This window comes from Cryptomeria japonica, chromosome 9 (genome assembly GCF_030272615.1).
Source record: "Cryptomeria japonica chromosome 9, Sugi_1.0, whole genome shotgun sequence".
Lineage (NCBI taxonomy): Eukaryota > Viridiplantae > Streptophyta > Pinopsida > Cupressales > Cupressaceae > Cryptomeria > Cryptomeria japonica.
Genome location: NC_081413.1, coordinates 113716300 through 113736546, shown reverse-complemented (window position 1 = coordinate 113736546; position 20247 = coordinate 113716300). Strand labels below are relative to the sequence as shown.

At 32.6% G+C, this 20247-nt stretch overlaps 1 protein-coding gene across 1 annotated transcript; it reads right to left on the bottom strand.

Moving 5' to 3' along the window:
• Positions 1–10370: 10370 nt before the first annotated feature.
• Positions 10371–11349, bottom strand: LOC131062785 (ethylene-responsive transcription factor ERF010). Its single transcript, XM_057996516.2, has one exon. It carries the CDS (start codon positions 11129–11131, stop codon positions 10409–10411), a length of 723 nt encoding a protein of 240 aa, XP_057852499.1. The 5' UTR covers positions 11132–11349; the 3' UTR covers positions 10371–10408.
• Between the last annotated feature and the right edge of the window lie 8898 nt (positions 11350–20247).

Here is a 20247-nt window from a genome sequence, read left to right as displayed (position 1 = left end):
GGTTCAAAGCTTCTATTTCTATGGTTCGTAATCAGGCTTCCCGTTTGGCCGTTAGTGATAAACTCCCTCAGGAGGCTTCCCAACCTTTAGAACAAAGGCTTTACGTATCTCAAGGATACTGGGGGAAGGCTAATCACTGCATGCAACCATTGAAAAAGACTTTCGTCACTTTCCACGTTTGATTATAGTGGGTTGGAATTCTTAGCGTCAAATTCGTGCCCCACTTAGGTCGTTTCCTTCACACCAGCCATAAACGACTTTAAGAGTTGATTTTAACTCCTCGGGAAGGTAGGCCTGCTAAAGGTTTTATTGCTTGAAGTAAAGAAAGCTTTTAAGAGTGGTCTGGATTTTTGATCACCTAATTAAGGGGAGAGCATATTCCTTCCACTTTCAAGACAAGGCAATCAAGTTGTTCTTTTTAGCCTTTAAGACAATGATTTGCTAACTTCTATTTGGAGATGTTGCTCCAACAAGCATGATGTTCTTTTTAATCCTTCATAACGATGATTTTCTAATCTAGGAAAATAATTTGGTCAACAAAGCAAAATTTCGATCTTTGGTGGTTAACAAAAGAAATCGATAAAAGAAAATTTTCCAGCTCTACCTGCAAGAAATTGTCAAAGTCGTACAAATTTCCAGTCAAATAGTTAGAAAAATCCGGATTTTGGTGGACTTCTACAAGTCTAAATTTAATTTCGGTTACAATTTTTTATTTTTGCCTTCTGTCTGTGATGTGCTACAAAAAGAACTGTATGCGCTACAATATAACCTAGATGCACTAAAGTTATGTCTAAATGCACTACACTGTTTGCTGGATGCGCTACTTTGTGCATCGAAAGCGCTGCTCTGTTTTTCTCCCGTGTTGAGAGCTACAGGAAAAGTGATGATTTGATGCGCTAAAAGATGGACTTCACGCGTTGGATGATGGACTTCACGCGTTGGATAGTGAAGCGGATGCGCTATCTAATAGACCCGACACGCTAAACTATTTTTCAGATGCGCTACTCTATTTTTCTTCCGCGCTGAGACCTACAGGAAAAGATTAGTGGAGGTCATGCGCTAAAGAAAGGACTTCATGCGCTAGAGTAGAGACCCCACGCGCTAAACAGTAAGCGGGAAGCGCTAGACTGTTAACCGGATGCGCTAGGGAATGTTTCTCACGCGCTGATTTTTGTTTCCCACGGACCTACAAAAGTGGTTAATTTTAAAAATCGATTTGATATATGGGATTGGGCCCCACGGTGGGCACTAGAAATGTATGCGGAAAAAGCGAGTTGATAGAACTCAATATGTGAAAAATGTTCCAAAATCCCTGTCTACACACACACAAGACTTCTTGGTGCAAGCTATGGAGTAATGAAGTATTACTCAGCTTCCCAAGGTTGGTCCCATGGTTCTCTATCTTACAATGTCCCTCAAACCAATGTTTTTGCTCTCAGATCACTGAGCAAAATGGTTTAGGGATGGCAAATGCAAGAACGAGGGATGCTTTTTGTTGGTTTTAATATGAGATGCATCATAAGCTATGCATGATTGTAGAAATGCAATAAACTAGATGATAAGATGACAAGGTTAGTATAAATACTATCCTAACATGATATATTTAGTCTATGATTGAGCTAAAATGATAAAGAAATTATTCTAAACATGCATATTTAGTCTAGTTCCTGATTTAAAAGAGGCTAAAATGATGAGCATAAAAAATGATATGAAAGCTTGAATGTATTTGAGCATAAGTGTGATACTACAAATTTGAAGGATATTCAAAATGGAGGAATGAGAGCTCTATTTATAGCAAAAACAGGGCAATGGATGGTCAGGATTGAAAGAGTTGATCAAGGGTTGAGTTTGAAAGTTGGGGATCCATGTTTGCAATTTGCACCAATGAAATGGTGACAAGTGTCAACATAGGGTTGGGTTGAGAGAAGGGGTTGGAGGCATTAAATGCCTGAGAAGACCTTATGGTTATCTAGAGGGTAAGGGTCAAGTCTAAGTTAAGATTACCCATTGGATTAAGAGTTAATCCAAGGATAAACCCTTGTGCAAATGATTAAGAGATAATCATGGTCAAAGCATTAAAGGCCTGATGAGACCCTTGGGTTGGATAAAGGTTGAGTTAAAAGAAATAATTTAACCATGTAAGAGGGTTTGAGTTAACCATTAATGGTTATGAAGACTTTGGGGAATTAAGTGGTTGAAGGTTTGAAGCCTTTAATGGTTATCAAAGACTTTGAGGAATTAAGTGGTTGAAGGTTGGAAGCCTTTAATGGTTATCAAAGACTTTGAAGAATTTGAGAAGTGACCTTCTCTTGCTTAGGGATGTGACAAAGTTTAGAAGATGGGTTAGGCTAATTTAGAAGCGATTAGAAGAGTCTAGAAAGGATTAGAAAGGGGTTTAGGAAGGCAATGTGGGAGATGTAGGATTTAATTGAATTAAATGATTAATTCAATTTGGTTGTAATTTGGGGAAATTAAATAAATTAGATTTATTCAATTTAGGATAACTATTTAATTAAATTTGAATTTAATTAAAAGTGGATAGGGGGATTTAATTGAATAAAATGATTTATTCATTAAATGGGTATAGTGAATTTAATTTAAATAAATTGAATAATTTACTTAATTAAATAGAGGAATGTGGGTAATTTAATTAAATTGGATTTAATTAAATAGAGACATGAACATAAAATATTCATTTAGGAATATGGTCATTTTTATACGTCTACACTAAGCAATCTTAGCCGAACTACTTTAAGAAAACCATAATAATAATAAAGTCTTTAGAGTCTATCCAAGCCTGACTTAAAGCAATAAAAGAAAAAGCATAAGGGACCACGTCACCAATGAGCTTTTCCAATCTTGCACCCTGCCTACTACAACACATTTGACCAATCTTCAATGAGGAACTTGAACAATTCCTTACAGTCCCCATCCACTTTGTCATCCTGGCCAAGCATCTCTTATTGTAGAAGGCATGAGGTGGTGGCCAAGCTATGCATCACCCTCAGGCTAAACCTGGAGATGCTAGCCATTTTGCTTTCCAGCTCAGGCAACCTCCCATTAGTTTTTTTTACCTCTACTTCCAATTCAGTACATTTCAAACAGGTCCCCAATTGATTATTTTTACAAGTCCTTAATGAGTCCCTTGCAGTCTCCTCCACCACATTCGACGTCATATACTAGGTAAGGTCAATGGGTCCATCTTTACCAGATTCAGACACATGGGTGAAGCTATTAGCAGTCTTCGAATCCTCCCCTCCTTTTTCCACTTTCTTCTTCGACAACACCTTTTTTTTTTGCTCTTATTATCCATCTCTTCACTCCTATGCTCTTCTGCCTCCTCAAACCCCGAATCTTTAGTGTCCTTTTTCTTCCCTTTTATAGTAGGATGAGAAGCAAGTCCGTTAGACTTCCTGGGAGTGCCAGTTTCCTCAACTGCTTCATCCTCAAAACCCACTTTATGGATAGTGAGTTTAGCCCTCTTGGTCGTGGTTTTCCCTTTCTTGTTTGGTGAGCGAGTCTTATGCTTTCCTTCCACAGTATCCAATTCCATGGCTTTATGGGTAGGGGTTACTTGTTCACTGTCTCGTCTTATTCTAGAGTATTTTATTATAATTGATTGATTGTAAATAAATATATGTGTTTGCTTGTTCGTACATTTTACCTTCCTTATATTTACTTGCTCATTGTCTCATCTTATTTCTGAAGTATTTTATTATGACTGATTGAGATTTCTGAAATCTTTTTTAAGATTTTTTATTAATTATACATAAATATGTACATTTGTTTATTACGCCGAAGGCGTCTCCTACTATGGAATGCACCGAGCTGATTTTGTCTATCAATGATCTACGTTTCCCGAGAGGCGTGCAAGACGATTGGGACGTCTGCAGCCGTTGATCGATTTTCGAACCCGTCTCCATTTTCCTGTTGCCATTTCCCGTCCGCCATAATGCTTTTTGTAAATCATATCTGCTCTTTTTTCTGCGACTTCATACTTTATCTGTTTATACACTGCCATAGTACCGCTAGGTGCAGGAAATTAAATTTAAAAAATTAAAGTTTTGAGGACACGTTCCCAAGCGGACTCTACCCCCAACAACCTCTTGCAATTATTTCCTTCCAAATATTAATGCCTCTTTTACCTATAAAAGCTTACATAATATAAAATAGATTTTTAAAAAAAAAACCCATTTGAACATGAAGATCATTAGATGTATTTTAATAATAATGTAAAATTAATTTTTTTATATAATTTGAATTATTTATTAAACTAATTCATTTAAAAATAAAATATTTAATTCTAACATTGAAATATATTCTTATTTTAATTTTTTTTTAAATAATTATTAAATTTACATACATTTTAATTATATTTATTAATTTTTTTAATATAATTTGGAAAAAAGTATTATACTAATTTATTTTAAAAAAATATTAAAATAAAGTATTTAATTTTAAAATTGAAAAATATTTTTATTTTAATTTTTTTTAAATTATTATTTTTATTAATATTTCGATTTTGATACATTTTGACTTTACATTTAATTTTTCTCCATTTTATTATTTAATTTAGATTCAAGCTTGAAAATAAAACATATTTTTTTATTATTATACAAAACTTATTATTTTTATTTTGTTAAAATAAATAGTTGAAAATAAATTGAGATAAATAATTAACAAGAAATTTGAAATATGTTTTGAAATCTCTTTCTCTTATTTATCTATTTATCTCTATCTCTCCTCTCTCCTTATTACTTCCTCTTTTTATATTGCGCTACTTGTCTTCTATCCTTTCTATATTTCTCTCCCACTATCTCTTATTCACTCCATGTGTCCTACTCTCTCTATATCCCTCTCTTTACCTCTGATATTGTTCACTAGGCAAAATAAATTAGTGGAGGGTTAAAAAATTGATAAAAATTTCATGGAGAATAATAGTTATAAAAAAATGAAAATTTCAATTTATATATATCTAAACCATCGTTGAGAGAGCCCATTGGATTATTAGACAATTCTTATATGGCAATAAATATTTTATAAATTTGAAATTTGAAATTTATGTATAAATTATTTAGCTCTTCAGTTTATTGATGGCATGAATTCATGTTTTACGCTTATCATTTAAAGTTATAATAACAATAATAAGTACATGGCCTTAAACACAACTACCTTCCTACACATCCTGGTAAATATTTACGGACAAATCCACTCATTCTTTAATGGGATTGAAATTTGTTGAGCAAGTTTAATAATTCATCATATAGCGATAATTCATTTATGACCAATAGAATGTCATTGAAACGAAGGATATGAAGATTCATATGTTAGAATTTGTACTATATATATATATATATATATATATATATATATATATATATATATATATCTCTGAAAAAGGATCAATGGTTAATCGTGTTTCAAACAAGTATGTAGAATATGTACAATATAATAACAAACACTATGGAATTGACCACATGGTTTACATTATCTTTGTTTGAATATAAGAATTTGAAATGTTCTTGGCACCTCTCAACCCAATACAAAATCAACATGTATAGACAAGATCCTAATTTGTTTTGCATATCTTTCCCACTAGATTTTGCTTCAATTGATTTTTGATCCTTGTAAGAGGATACATAATTGCATAGTTGATTTTTAACTATAAAGAAGAATAGTGGTCAAAACAATAATTGATAAAGTGACATGATGCAATTTTTTTTTTTTTTTGACAAGTTTAACAAGTTTAATAATTTAACCTATAGAGATCATTCATTAATCACCAATATCAAGTCCTTGAAATCAAGGATAGGAAGATTCATATGTTAGAATTTGTAGTATGTACAATATGTATCTTATCAATTGTGTAAATGATCTAATTGTTAAAAAAATGAAATCAAATAAATTAAAGAAAATGAAATTAAAAAAAAAAGGGGAAACATCAATTTATTTGATCAATTAAAAAAATTCATACCCAATTTCTTGGTTAGTTTTTAATAGGTTGAACAAGTTTAATAATTCATCATATAGAGATAATTCATTTATGACCAATAGAATGTCATTGAAATGAAGGATATGAAGATTAATATGTTAGAATTTGTACTATATATAAATCTGAAAAAGGATCAATGGTTAATGGTGTTTCAAACAAGTATGTACAATATGTACAATATAATAACAAATAATATGGAGTTGACCACATGGTTTACATTATCTATGTTTGAATATAAGAATTTGAAATGTTCTTGGAACCTGTCAACCCAATACAAAATCAACATGTATAGACAAGATCCTAATTTTTTTTTGCATATCTTCCCCATTAGGTTTTGCTTCAATTGATTTTTGATCCTTCTAAGAGGATGCATAATTGCATAGTTGATTTCTAACTATAAAGAAGAATAGTGGTCAAAACCATAATTGATAAAGTGACATAATGCAAAATTTAACTTTTTCATAAGTTTAACAAGTTTAATATTTAAACCTATAGAGATCATTCATTAATCACCAATATCAATTCCTTGAAATTAAGGATAGGAACCTACTAATCATTATCAAACTCCATTGCCCTACCATGTAATAAATTTCCTAGTACACATTTAATCTTTTAAGAATGTTTAGATGGACATAAAAATTTATATGGTCTCCACTCCAAAATTCCTAAGCATCTTACACCTTTTTAATTAAAATAAAATAAATTTCCTAAAATAAAAATTGATGAAAGGTTTTAGACTACTTTATTTTCTGTAAATATTGGGAAAAGTCTATGAGATTCTTAATAAATGAGAGTTGTGGTCAAAGAATTATGTCATAGCCATTTGCTAAATCATCCCCAGTCATTCCTACTGCAAATGTCTGTCAAAACAATGCTCCATTTGTAATTGTTTTAATTTTTTAAAAAAAATTTCTTCATTGAAAAATTATCACAAAGAATTATGTCATAGCCATTTGCTAAATCATCCCTAGTCATTCCTACTGCAAATGTCTGTCAAAACAATGCTCCATCTGTAATTGTTTTAATTTAAAAAAAAAAAATTCTTCATTGAAACATTATTTTGTTCTATTAATAAAGGTGTATTAGTGCATTTGATAGTTTAGGTAGCTCTTAAATTAGCTTGCCTCTTAATGATCATTTTTGTGCACATCTAAACTTTTCTCTACAAATGGCAAATTTACAATAGAAGATATTTCATCTGACATTGATTATTTTACTCCTTTTAAATGTTACAACCATAACCAAGAAACAGGGTATGGATTTTTTTAATTGATCAAATAAATTGATGCTTCCTATGTTTTTTAAAAATTATTTTTAAAAATTTATTTCATTTAATTTTTTTACAATTAGATCATTAACACAATTGATAAGATACATATTGTACATACTACAAATTCTAACATATGAATCTTCCCATTCTTGATTTCAAGGACTTGATATTGACGATTAATGAATGATCTCTATAGGTTTAATTATTAAACTTGTTAAACTTATCAAAATTTTGACCACTATTCTTCTTTATAGTTAGAAATCAACTATGTAATTATGTATCCTCTTACAAGGATCAAAAATCAATTGAAGCAAAACCTAATGGGGAAGATATAAAAAAAATTAGGATCTTGTCTATACATGTTGATTTTGTATTGGGTTGACAGGTTCCAAGAACATTTCAAGTTCTTATATTCAAACATAGATAATGTAAACCATGTGGTCAACTCCATATTGTTTGTTATTATATTGTACACATTCTACATACTTATTTGAAACACCATTAACCATTGATCCTTTTTTCAGATTTATATATAACACAAATTCTAACATATGAATCTTCATATCCTTCATTTCAATGACATTCTATTGGTCATAAATGAATTATCTCTATATGATGAATTATTAAACTTGTTCAACCTATTTAAAAAAATGATTTACAATATGTCACTTTATCAATTCTTTTTTTTTACAAATATTCTTCTATTTTTAATGTTTATTGTTTTGATCAATAATCTTGTTTTCGGCGTACCCATTGCACACCAAGGTGCAATTGCTAGTTGATTACATTTCACTTTTCCATGTTTAGTTGTTCGCTGTCTTGCCTTACTTCTGAAATATTTTATTATAATTGATTGAGTGTAGTCTTATCTGTCCTCTCATCTAATTTCTGAAATCTTTTCTCATGATTGATAAATTGTAAACAAATATATTTACTTCATTCATTCCCTGTTACTAAAAATTCAAAAAAGGAAAGAAAAATCTCCTCTCTGCAAAACTGTTGACAGTACTTTTTTTTACCTCTTAAACCAACACTGTTAAAAAGGTACATCTCAATCAAAATTGAAATTACAGTTAGAAAATTGTGTGTGCAAGGGTGCATGGTACAGAGGGCACATGGGCATCCTGAGATTTAGAGTGCAACTGGTATAAAAACAGAGCACGTGGGCTCATAAAAAACACACCAAACCTGACTTGTGGCCAAATTAATGGATGTGACGAAATATAGAAAGCTACTTTTAGTGAGTTGAAAAGTTAAGCTGGGCCCTTTTATTGCCTGCACCGACATTGCACATTCATCCCATTTATTCAAGTAAAAGAAAAATGTATGATTTTTTTTCTCAGTGCCTGTCACCACCGACATCTATAACTGCCTAATCCACCACCTCCATCTGCCCACTACCTATCATAAATTTTATACAATTTACTCTTTAAAAATAATTTGTCCCACCGCATTCCCCACCGACCATTCATCACATGCATGCTTTCTACACCAGCAACTTTTTTCATTAAATATTTCATTCCATAACTTTATGTCAGCATTTTGCCTTGGAATACAAGCCAAGGTTGCTTCAAAGAAAACAAAAAAAAATTTGAACTTTTGAAGTGTCTCTTCTGCTTCATTATTCTGCCCCAAAGTTGTGTTTGCACATGCCTAGCAATAACTCACAGAGCCAAACAAGGACCATAACAACATGCCATTCATTAAATGCTCAGATAATATGGTATTGAAGTTTTCCAGTTCAAAAACGTAATAGGGGAGGCTTAGTTCATTACTAAAGCTGTATCTTAGAACATGTTTTGTTCCTTAATATGCAGTTTTAGTTAATATGGTTGAAAAAAATTTAGCCACAGAGGAGGGAACTGGAGCTTAATCAAATAAGCAGTAATATTATATTATTTAGAGATTGCATTGTTTAGTCGTTCAATCATCCATTGAGGTATTATTGTTTCAGTTTGTCCCTTCCATATCTCAAAATTCCATGAAAAAGTAAGATCGAGCTTGTTCCTTCTATATCCCAAAATTGACAAAAAAGTAAGATCGAGACATGGTATGGTCGGATAGCTACACTGGACCACTGGCTTATCTCATGATATTAAAAAATATATATATATTAATGAGAGGAGACTTATAATCACCCCACCAACATAAACATCAACAGAAAATATTTCCAGTCATCCTTTAATTTACAAGATATTGCACAAGCTTCTCTTTCATTTGATATAAGATTATGTTTTCTGAGTGTAAATTTGATAATCATTCAGTGTGTACATAAAAAAAAATCGAAGAAAAAATGAAAATATGATACATATTAATAAGTCTGAACATGTTGACATACACAATTGAATCCAAAAACTATCTTATCAATAAAAACACAGTTAATACCCAAAACCTTATTGTTCAAAAATCTTAACATAAAACAAAGCAAACATATGCTATTGAGTCCAAAAACTATCTTATCAATAAAGCACACATAACATCTATAACTAACTAGAACCTTCTCCTTCAAAAATCGATTTAACATAAAACAAAGCAAACATACTATTGAATTCGAAAACTATCTTATCAATAAAACAAACATGAGTAACAATTAGAATCTTCTCTACTGCATTAATTGTGATAAGAGAAAATTAATAAAATGAAACAAAAACTTAAAGAACAGCAATGGCATGAAACAAGAACATAGAATCCAGGAACAGTAGCAGAAAGCAAAGACCAGCTCCATTTAAGAATCTAAAACTGAATTTAATTTTTTTTCCAACCCGTTTATTGATTTTCTCTTCGATTTTCATTTATGAACAATAAATATGAACAATAAATATATAAACAAAATTATTGTACATATAACTTTTTTTTTTTTAAAGCTGTCTGATGGGTTAAAAAAAATTCAGTCTTATAATCCATCGATGAAATAGGAAAATCATATTTTCTCTTCTTTGTGATGGTGCAATCAGACACGTTGTGATGGATTGCTTAGTACAATCGAATACATTGATGCACATACACAGTATGTTTCTGAAAGAAACATTCTTGTAAGATTTCTGAAAATAATCCTATTTCATGTTACACTAAAAAAAAAAAAAAATCAAGGTACCACAAAGTGCAAAAAAAAAAAAAAAAATTATTGTATTTCCTTGTGAAAATACTCAGACCCTTTTTTCTGGCCTGTACAAACTGTTGAGTCCCAGTGTTTGGTCTGGAAAACTGTTACTGGGTCCAAAAGCCAACAACTGCCTTGAATTCATCCCACTGTTTGATCCTACTGAACTAACACTTGTTGTAGTAGATGTAGATGAAGGTGAGGATGACAATGGCCCCTCTGCCTCATGAGCAAACCAGTCATGATAAACCACAGGATGGTGGTTATTATTATGATTAGATTCTTCTTCATTCTCCTCCTCTTCTTCCTCCTCAATTTCCCTGTCTTTCCTAACCTCAACCTTACTCACCTTACAATCAGCAGCACCACCATGAATGATTTTCTTGGGCTTACAAGGCAAACCCCTCTGCAACTGTATGGCATGGTCCATAGCAGCACCAGCCTCTTGGGCTCTTTTCTGAATACTAGTAGGTGAGAGGTCACATGCCTTGAGGTCCCTAAACTCCTGTTTAAGCACCTCCTCAGGGAAATTCAAGGAAGCAGAAGGCCCTCTGAGATAAAGAACAGCAGTATCATAAGCCCTTGCAGCAGCCTCTGGAGTAGCATATGACCCTAGCCATATCCTAGAGCGCTTATTGGGTTCCCTGACTTCTGAAACCCATTTACCCCATTTTCTCATTCTTACTCCTCTGTAAGGCCTCACCTTGCCCATATTGGTCCTCTGCTTGTTCAGACCATTGGGATTGGTACAACATTCTATGCGCTCCATGGCTGAATAAAAAGATTTTGCCTGCCTTTAGGCCTTAAATCATAGGGAGATTGTGCTATTGAATGAAGATTGAATAAGAAATGGGGATGAATCAGCAACAAGAGTCACGGGGGGATTCGCATAGAAAACAAAAAAAGATTGTACACTGATATTGACCGTCTCTAAATTGTCGGCGATGGTGAGAAGGATGAGACGCTACGTAACGTTTTCATCGTTGTTACTCGGATGGGCTAAAATGGAGGAGCCCTCTTAAATACCCGATTCATCCATTATTTTCTATGGCGGTTTAACTCCCCAGTCGCTTTTTTTTTTGTTTTTTCTGGCTCTGAGTTTTTCTTTCACGGTGAAATTGGGATATGTCCAGTAATATCGTTGTTCAAATCTGCCAGCACACCGGTCAGCGATCTATTTGTAACGTGGAACACTATACACTATTGTTGTTCAAATCTGCGATCCCACCAGTCCAACAAGTTACAAATAGCACACCAGCCCATTATATTTTCTGGCTCTGAGTTTTTCTTTCACCGTGAACTTTACCCCAACCTATTTGTAATGTCGAGCACACCAGCTCAGAGAGTTACAAATACTATTGTTGTTCAAATCTAGCGGAAGTACCAAGTCTGAGAGCATAGTAGCCCAACTGAGATTTGAACCTTGGTGGCGGCTTCACCAAGCAAGTGTTTTAATAATTGTACTACGCGGATCACCCCTTGTAACATCTTATTATTAATTTTGTGGGGTGCATTATATTAGGGAAGACTATGAGTACCTTTTATAGTTTTCTTGTATATCAAATTTTTCAATTATTAATTTTAAAGAAATTTAAAAAATAAATTAAAAGTCTATGATAAATTTTACATGTATTAATAGTCACACATTTTTTAGCATTTTTAGATCATAATTGATCCATTTGTGCACCTTAATTGGTACCCATAAGGCATGACTATTGGAGCATTTGTGCATAAGTATTGGCAATTTTAAGTGCACAGTTATTGGGGCACCTTTAGGCGATACTTTGAAATGTGTACTTTTTGACCCTTGCACACATTACAAATCCCACAACATGCATTGTCACCACCTAGAAGCCACAACAATAGCTATAAGTAGTTAAGTCACTTTCCAAGACAATAAAAAAAATCGTCAAAATCTGATTTACAGTTTAGAATTTGTGGATGCACATAGTTAGCTACGCTTCCCCTAATGGTCCATTTTACTACTAGTTATTTCCTATTTCTACTTACATTAGGTATTGTGGGCTTCCAATTTTTTTTTTTACAAATTAATGGTGTAAAGGTGATTTTGAGTGAAAAAAATAATACTGGTGAGAATGTGTTATATTTTTATATGTTACTTATGTCAATAATATGTCATTTTATGGGGTTAAAATATTAAAAAATTTATCGATTCAAGGATGATTATAGTAACTACAAATCTCATATGAAGGTTTATCAATTAATTTGTATTCATTGTTTATGATTTGCAACACATTAAAGAATATAATTTATTTACAGATAAAAAGATTGAATGTTATAATTGAATCCCATGTTGAGATTTATCGATTAATTTACATACCCAATTCATTCATTCTTTCCTATGGCAGTTTAAGTTCCAAGCTTTATCAATTACTTTACATTCATTGTTTATGATTTGTGATACAGTGAAGAATACAATTTATTTATGGATAAAAATATTGAATGTTTTATCAGAGATGAATATAGTAACTATGAATCTCATGTCGAGGTTTATCAATTAATTTAAATGCCCAATTCATTCATTCTTTGTTGTGATGATTTAACTTCCGATTTTTTTAATATTTTCTAGCTCTGATTTTTTATCACTGTTCACTTTACCTGAACATATTTGTAATGTCTTATTAATTTTGTGGGGGACATAAAACTAGGGTATACATTAATGGTCCATTTTACTCTTGGATATTTCCTCTTTCTAATTACATTGTGGTATTCCAAGTTTTTTTAGTTTTTTTAATTAATGTTGGAAAGGTGATTTTATGTCCAGAAAATAATAATAATGAGAATGTTTTTGATTAGTAAAGAAGCGTTAACCAAGGTGTTGACCCTTAGCATAATCATAGACTATCAACAACGAATTATCAACATCAAAATAGTGGTGAGAATGTTGTGTTACATTTTTATTTATTATTTATTTCAATAATATGACATTTTTATGTGTAAAACTATTGATTTTTTAAAGCTATTCAAGGGTGAATATAGTAACCATGAATTGTGTGTGGAGGTTTATCAATTACTTTGCATTCATTATTTATGATTTGTGCACATTGAAGAATATAATGTATTTATGAATAAAAACATATTTTTTTATCAATTCAAGGGTGAATATAGTAACTACAAAACTTATGTTGAGGTTTATCAATTAACTTACATTCATTGTTTATGATTTATCACATATTGAAGAATATAATTTATTGACAAATAAAAACATTAAATGTTTTTTTTCAATCTAGGGGTGAATATAGTAACTATGAATATCATGTTGAGGTTTATTCATTAATTTATATTCACTATTTAGGATTTGTGACACATTGAATAATATAATTTTTTATATACTTTTTCTATGAGTGGATGTTCTATTTTTTATTCTTTTTTAATTCTATTAGATTAGTGCTTTCACTTGCTTCTTATTTTTCATTATAATGTTTTTATCCTTGAACCAATTTTTACCTTTTAAGAATATTGTTCTGGTCATCATCATTATCATAATAGTTTTTATATAATATTTTAGTGTTGGATCGATTCTAAATCTCTTTTACTTACATTCTCTACATAAAAGTTCATGGCTTGGTATTTCAAATATGTGATAGCAGTAGTTGAGTAAGAATTGTTAAGCCTTTCAAATTAATCTTTATTTTTCTAATTTCAATTTAAACCAAAGGGATTTGAGATCCCTAAATTTAAGCAATGTAACCTAAAGATCTCAATGTTCTTTTGTAACATTGGTGCAAGAATAGGCCTAACTACTATCCTCAAATGAGATCTAGGTGTTGGGATTTTGTTCTTTTGTTGCAAAAGAATGAAATAGTGAAGTCTATGTATTTGATCTAGGTCAATGAAGACAAAGTGATTGGTTTTAATATTTCACAAAAAATATAGAATGGAAATCATCAACAATAAGGAAAATATGGAATAGATACACAAAGAGGAACCTAGATTTGAAATATGGAGCTTATTGTGCAGGAAAGGGGTGTTGGGTGCCCTAGTTTGGAGGTGTCTAAAACTTTGGAAGATGATTGAAAATGTAATTAAGAAGTTTTGTACATCTATCTCCCAAAAATATAGCTCAAAATGTTAGTTCAAGGGCTCTAAGTGCCCTAGTCAAAGGTTTTTTGTCTATTCAAAATCTATCACAGTCTATCAATATTTGTTATGCACTTCTATAACTTTCCCACTATTAGATCTAAACTTGCACACAAAAAATGGGGGAAATGGTTGTGTTGTATTACATAAGGTATTGCCTAAGTCAAACCTTGTGTTTCTTATCCCACCTCCACATCATCTATGATAATGAAAAGAATGTGATCCCTTATAAGGTTGAATGTTGAAATAAAAAAATTACCTTAGGTATGAAACCCTGTCAAGGAGTTCCATGTAAAGGAAGTGATGTAATTCTCTTTTGTAAGTCTTGCAAGTGTTAATGCAATAACATGATAACAATAAATTAAAATAATGAATCCATAATTGAATGTAGAATTTGTGTAGTCCACTGCTTAGTAGCTCTAGATTGGATTAGAATGCAATGCTTGTCAAATTCTTAATTTTTTGGACCTTATGAATGATAGAAGATATTTTTTTATATAGGGATCACAAAGCTTATTTTGAATGCAGGCTAGCAAATGATTATCAAATAAAAAGATTAAGATTAGATCATGAATGATGAAGTATAACACTCATACTATTTAAAATTTTGGCCTCTTTTGGAGTTACTAGGACATTGGGTGCCCTGGTCCACTAAAAAGGGGACATCCAAAAGGGGATAAAAAGTGTCAAGGCCCTAAATATAGGACCTAGTCTTATATTTTTCCTTTGATGATGATTAAATTGTAGGATTAACAATAAAATTATAGGGTAGAATTAGACCATAAATGGGCTTAAAATGATCTAGGGAAAACCACACTATAGTAGTTTCCAAATATAATGTAAAATTGTTATAGTACACAATTTATGGCATTGCATTTAGCCCCCACTTTAGTGGGAGTATGAACTTATGCTCATACTTATGGTTAAGGAATAGATCAACCAAGAGCAAGGCACACTAGGTATAAGATGACACTAAGTTGAGGGATGCACAATCCCCCAAGCTTAGCATCTTTTCAACTCACACAAGAACACTCAAAGTAGGATCCACTTACAAAGAAAACACAAGGCACATAAAGCATAAAAACACACAAAGAAAAAAAATCAAAAGAAAATAATACCAAAAATATTAGTTAAAAAGATCCAAGTCGACTAGGTGAAGATACCTCAATGTAAAAGTGGTCTCAATTGCTAAGTATCATCCCTAGAAATTCTATTGAAAAACATGCAAGTGAGCTTCTGGAAAGAGACAAGAGAATACACCATTAAGATGATATTCCATGGTCCATCAACTAGTGAGTCATGCTATGTGTAGGGGTCCACAAACACTCCAAGCTACACAAATTCACTAGCCAAAAACTTGTGTTATGTTGGTTGATTCATGTATACAACATAGATTTCATTGGCCAAAAAGCTATTTTATGTTGGGTGATCCATATATTGCAACAAAATGATCACAACTAGAAAGTCACATTATACCAAGTGATCAATGAGCAAGATGCATAAACAAAAACAATGATCAAACTAGCAAGCCACATTATACTAGATGGCCAACACCTCAAGGAGGTAAACAACAACAAGGGTCAAGATAGAAAACTACACTATACTAGATTATTAGTGCATGATTCATATGGATATCATTGGCCAACAAGTTGTGTTGTGTTGGGTGTTTTATAGACCATTGTAGTGTCATAAATTGAGTTCAATTTCACACTCTCCTTAGCACTTATTTTAATTTTCTAATTCCTCTAAGTATTTTGGGACCTATTCTTGCCTTGAATTAATCTCCAGTTCAATAATGTGAATCATATTTTATTTTAAAACATCAACATTGTTGGAAACATGAGCTTGTATGGTTGTCTTTGATGTCAAACTTGGTTGTTCGGATGGATTCTAGTTCAAATATATTCCTTTTTATGTTTGGTGTTGCAATTGAGTTTGATATTTTGGGGTTGCTTGTGGCAATATGTAGGAAGAGTTTGGATTGCAGAAGTTAGTTGTTTTTATTATCTAGCAATAAGGGTGTCTATCAGACTGATCCAAAAAGTCTTCAGTGGCCTCTAGATATGTTGAAATTTATGATGTGATTTAGTGGATGTGATTATATGGCTTGTGTAATATTATTAGTTTGTTACTTTGTTGGTTTTTGTGTTTCATAAGAGAGATATGTTTATTTGTGTTTGGAATATTTAGTTGTGTTATGGTTTGGAGTGTCTGGTTGAGTTATCTTGTTTGGATCATGCTCTTTGGTTTGGATTTGAATTGGAGAATGTGTTAGAAGGTTTTTATGCATCTGTAATGGTGAAAAAGGTGAATGATGGAGAGATCAAGAGGAAAACTTTTCTTCCCTTTGAGGAGAGATAAAAGTTTCACTGCGGATTTCCCTTCAAACACTTTATCCACATTACATTTAAAAGAGGGGGGAAATTCAATAGATCCAGTCTCTTGGAAAAGAGATTGAATATTAAATGAACTGATAATGAGATAGAAATGACAAGCTAACCCCTCTTTTAGAATGGAAAATGATTGAATTATGTGTTGTAAGACTAAGTGTAAAAGTAGCAAAGAACTAATTATAACTCAAGATAGAAGCATGAGATGAAGTTGTGCACCTAGATCTGGCTATAATATGTCGAGACAAAGCCGCCTTGCAAATTTGAGGAAAATTTGTCGAGACCGTGCTGAAAGTGCACACAGTCCTTTGAAAAATCCATGAAACAAAAATGGTTTTTATGCCTCTACAAATGGAGTCCAAATCTACAAACACAATTGCTCACCTGCAACCTACACACATAAAAGAGAGGAAAAGGGGTTAGGGTTGGGGGTTTGCCTTCAAGTTAAACCCCAGTTTTGGAATTAACCAAATGATGAAAGAAAGTACTTGCAAGTAAATGTAAATGAAAGTCTGAAATGTAATTCACCTCAAGGGAGGTTGTAGATAGAATCTAGGTAGATTTTATTGTATTGAATTGAATGTTGAAAGGGATCTCCTCTGCAATGGTTGAATCCTTGACTTGAATGCAACACCTAGCCTTGAAGGGAGACTTGAGAATTCTCAATGCTGGAAAGGAATGCTTGAATTCTCTTGAATGCTTGAATGTGTGATCTAATGTATTCCCACTTATCCAACTTATGCAAATGGGAGGGCGAATGTGACTTATATACTCATCAATTAGGGTTAATTGACTGATTTTTCATCATAGGCCGACATAGGGAAAATTTTCCCGCTTTATAAAAATTCCAATGCAAAAATATGACATAAGGGGCCCCAAAATAGGGCAAGGACAAGGGCACCACACCCCTATCCTACCCTTGTCTCAGGATAGGAAGCAGGTTCAGGCAGTGCGAAGGGTAGAAAAAGTGTAGTTTGTGGGGATGAGCAAGTCTTGGGTCTTCGATCAAGTTTGGGGATTCAAATCGCCAACGTGAAGACCCTAATATGGTCACAATTTTATGACACTACAGGATCTCAACTTTATGTGTGGAGATCTACATAGTATATTTTGCATCAAAAGATATTTTTTGGCTGATTGTTTGACAAGCTTTATTGCCTATCTACACATTACTTTTGATGGTGAATTTGGAGGATGTGTTAGTGTGTGCAGATCGTTAGATTCATTTTGGAAGGATGTGTCATGATAAATTTAGGTCCCCTCTTTCTCCTGGAGTGGACTGCCTTGAATATTTTTGGTCTGAGTGGCTTATTTTATGTAATAATGTTTATTCCAATTGTGGCCAACCCTCAATTAGGTTTTTGATGAGGTATCTTATATTTAATGAGTGCAGTTGTGTGAGTTGAGTATGGGATAAAGTATGAATTGATGAGAAGAAAATTTGAATAATATGCAAGCAGATTTGAGATTACAGATGTGTGAAAGTCAGTTTTTGAAGGGCTTTGAAGGTGACATATTCTATGAGACAGTGCATTGAGATAGTGAAGTGATCAAATATGTTTTCCATTATGTTGGTCACTTGATACTGATGTTGAAGGACAATCTCATGTTCAGGTGATCCTTCTTATTTTAGTTCTACTATTTCTTCTATTGTTGAATGATAGTGGGTCCTTTAGCAACATTGTGTATCTTGCCCTGAAGCAGTGTACCTTAGTTGTGCAAGTCTATGTATCTTTCCCAAAGGTAGCATGCCTTAGCTTTGACATTCCATTAGATGTTGTCGTTCCTTGGTAGTAAGCCTAAAACTTTGTAATCATATTTATTGTTTGATTCTCAGTGTGGTTTTTCCTTGTTTGAGTTTTCCACGTAAATTTGGCATTTATGTGTTAATGGTTGATGTGTTTTCAGTATTGTCATAGTATAGTCAATTGTTGTTTATAATTAATTTACCTCCCCTCTCAGTCCTTCCTTGGGCTCAACAATTGGTATCAAAGAAAGGTTCATCTATGTAAAGCTTATTTAATTGAGGTAGACCTAAAATGGTGCAAGAACTTCATCTTAAGGCATCGTTGTTTTATGTAACAAACTTCTCTATTTGGAAGGATAGGATGGTATCCTATTTGGAAACTTTACATAATGGAATATGGGATATTATCAAGACTAGTTATAAGCCTCCGTAGAATAGACCTCAAACTCCAGATGAAGTTAAGAATCATGAGACTAATGCAAAAGCTAGAACAATAATATTCAGTTGCTTGAGTGATGCAGTATTTGGTAAGGTTAAAGGATTAAAGGAACTATGGAAATATGGAACAAATTATGTTATGCATATGAGGGTGATCCTAAGATAAAGCAAGCCAGGTTAATGAATATGAAACAAAAATATGAGTGTTTGAGGATGGTTGATGATGAAGGTGTTGAGAACTACATACATATAGTGAATGATATTGCAGAGGTTATTAGAGGTGTTGGTGGAACGTTAGAAGAAGGTGATGTTATAAGAAAGATCTTGTTGATATTGACTAAACCCTACAAACCTAAGAAGTGTGTAATTGAAGAATGTCATGATCTGAATAACTATTCAATTGATCAACTTATTGGAACATTATCTACCTTTGAAATTGGAGAGATGGAAGAAATAAAAAGAGAAAAGAAAGAGGTTACATTTAATGTTTCAAAGATGGTAGAAGATATGATGTAGGAGCATCCCCAGTCTATGAGCAATCTTGCATCGACCAAAAATATTTCCTTTCAGTTTAGTTCTTGTTCAGTTTAGTGTGCAGTTTTTTGTGTTCCTGCCAGTAGTTGCTTGCTTTTCATTGCAGATCCTATTTTTGTTTCCAGGCTAGTTCATGTGCTTAATTCCAGATTTTTAGTCGATTTGGATTCTTTCCAGTTAGTTATCACTCTCGGTTTGACTGTTTCTAGGTTCTGGGACAGTTCTTGAGCTTATTAGTTGGTTTTTCTTCATTTTTGGAGTGTTTTCTTGGCGTGTGGATCTATTTGGGGTCTTGTCTGATGTTATTTGGTGTGTGGCCGACCTTCGTGCTGATCTGTACTTCTTGGTTGTTATTTTCTGGAAGAATTTCTTTCATTCTTAGGGCTGACCTAGTTGCACATTTCATTTTCCTGCATTGATAAATGTAATCTATTATGGCCAACCCAGATATGTTTTAGAGGGTATATAAATTATTTTGTAATCATTTGTAGGACAGAGGAAGTAGAAATCATAATAAATATTTAGATTGGTGATTAGTGATCTGACTCTGAGAATTCCAAATGGATTGTATCTAGCTTGTAGCCTGCATGTAACAGGTTAACTACCGGATGTTTTATGATGACTGTATGATGATAACCGGCTAGTTTTCAGAGGTTCTAAGACAATAATATGATC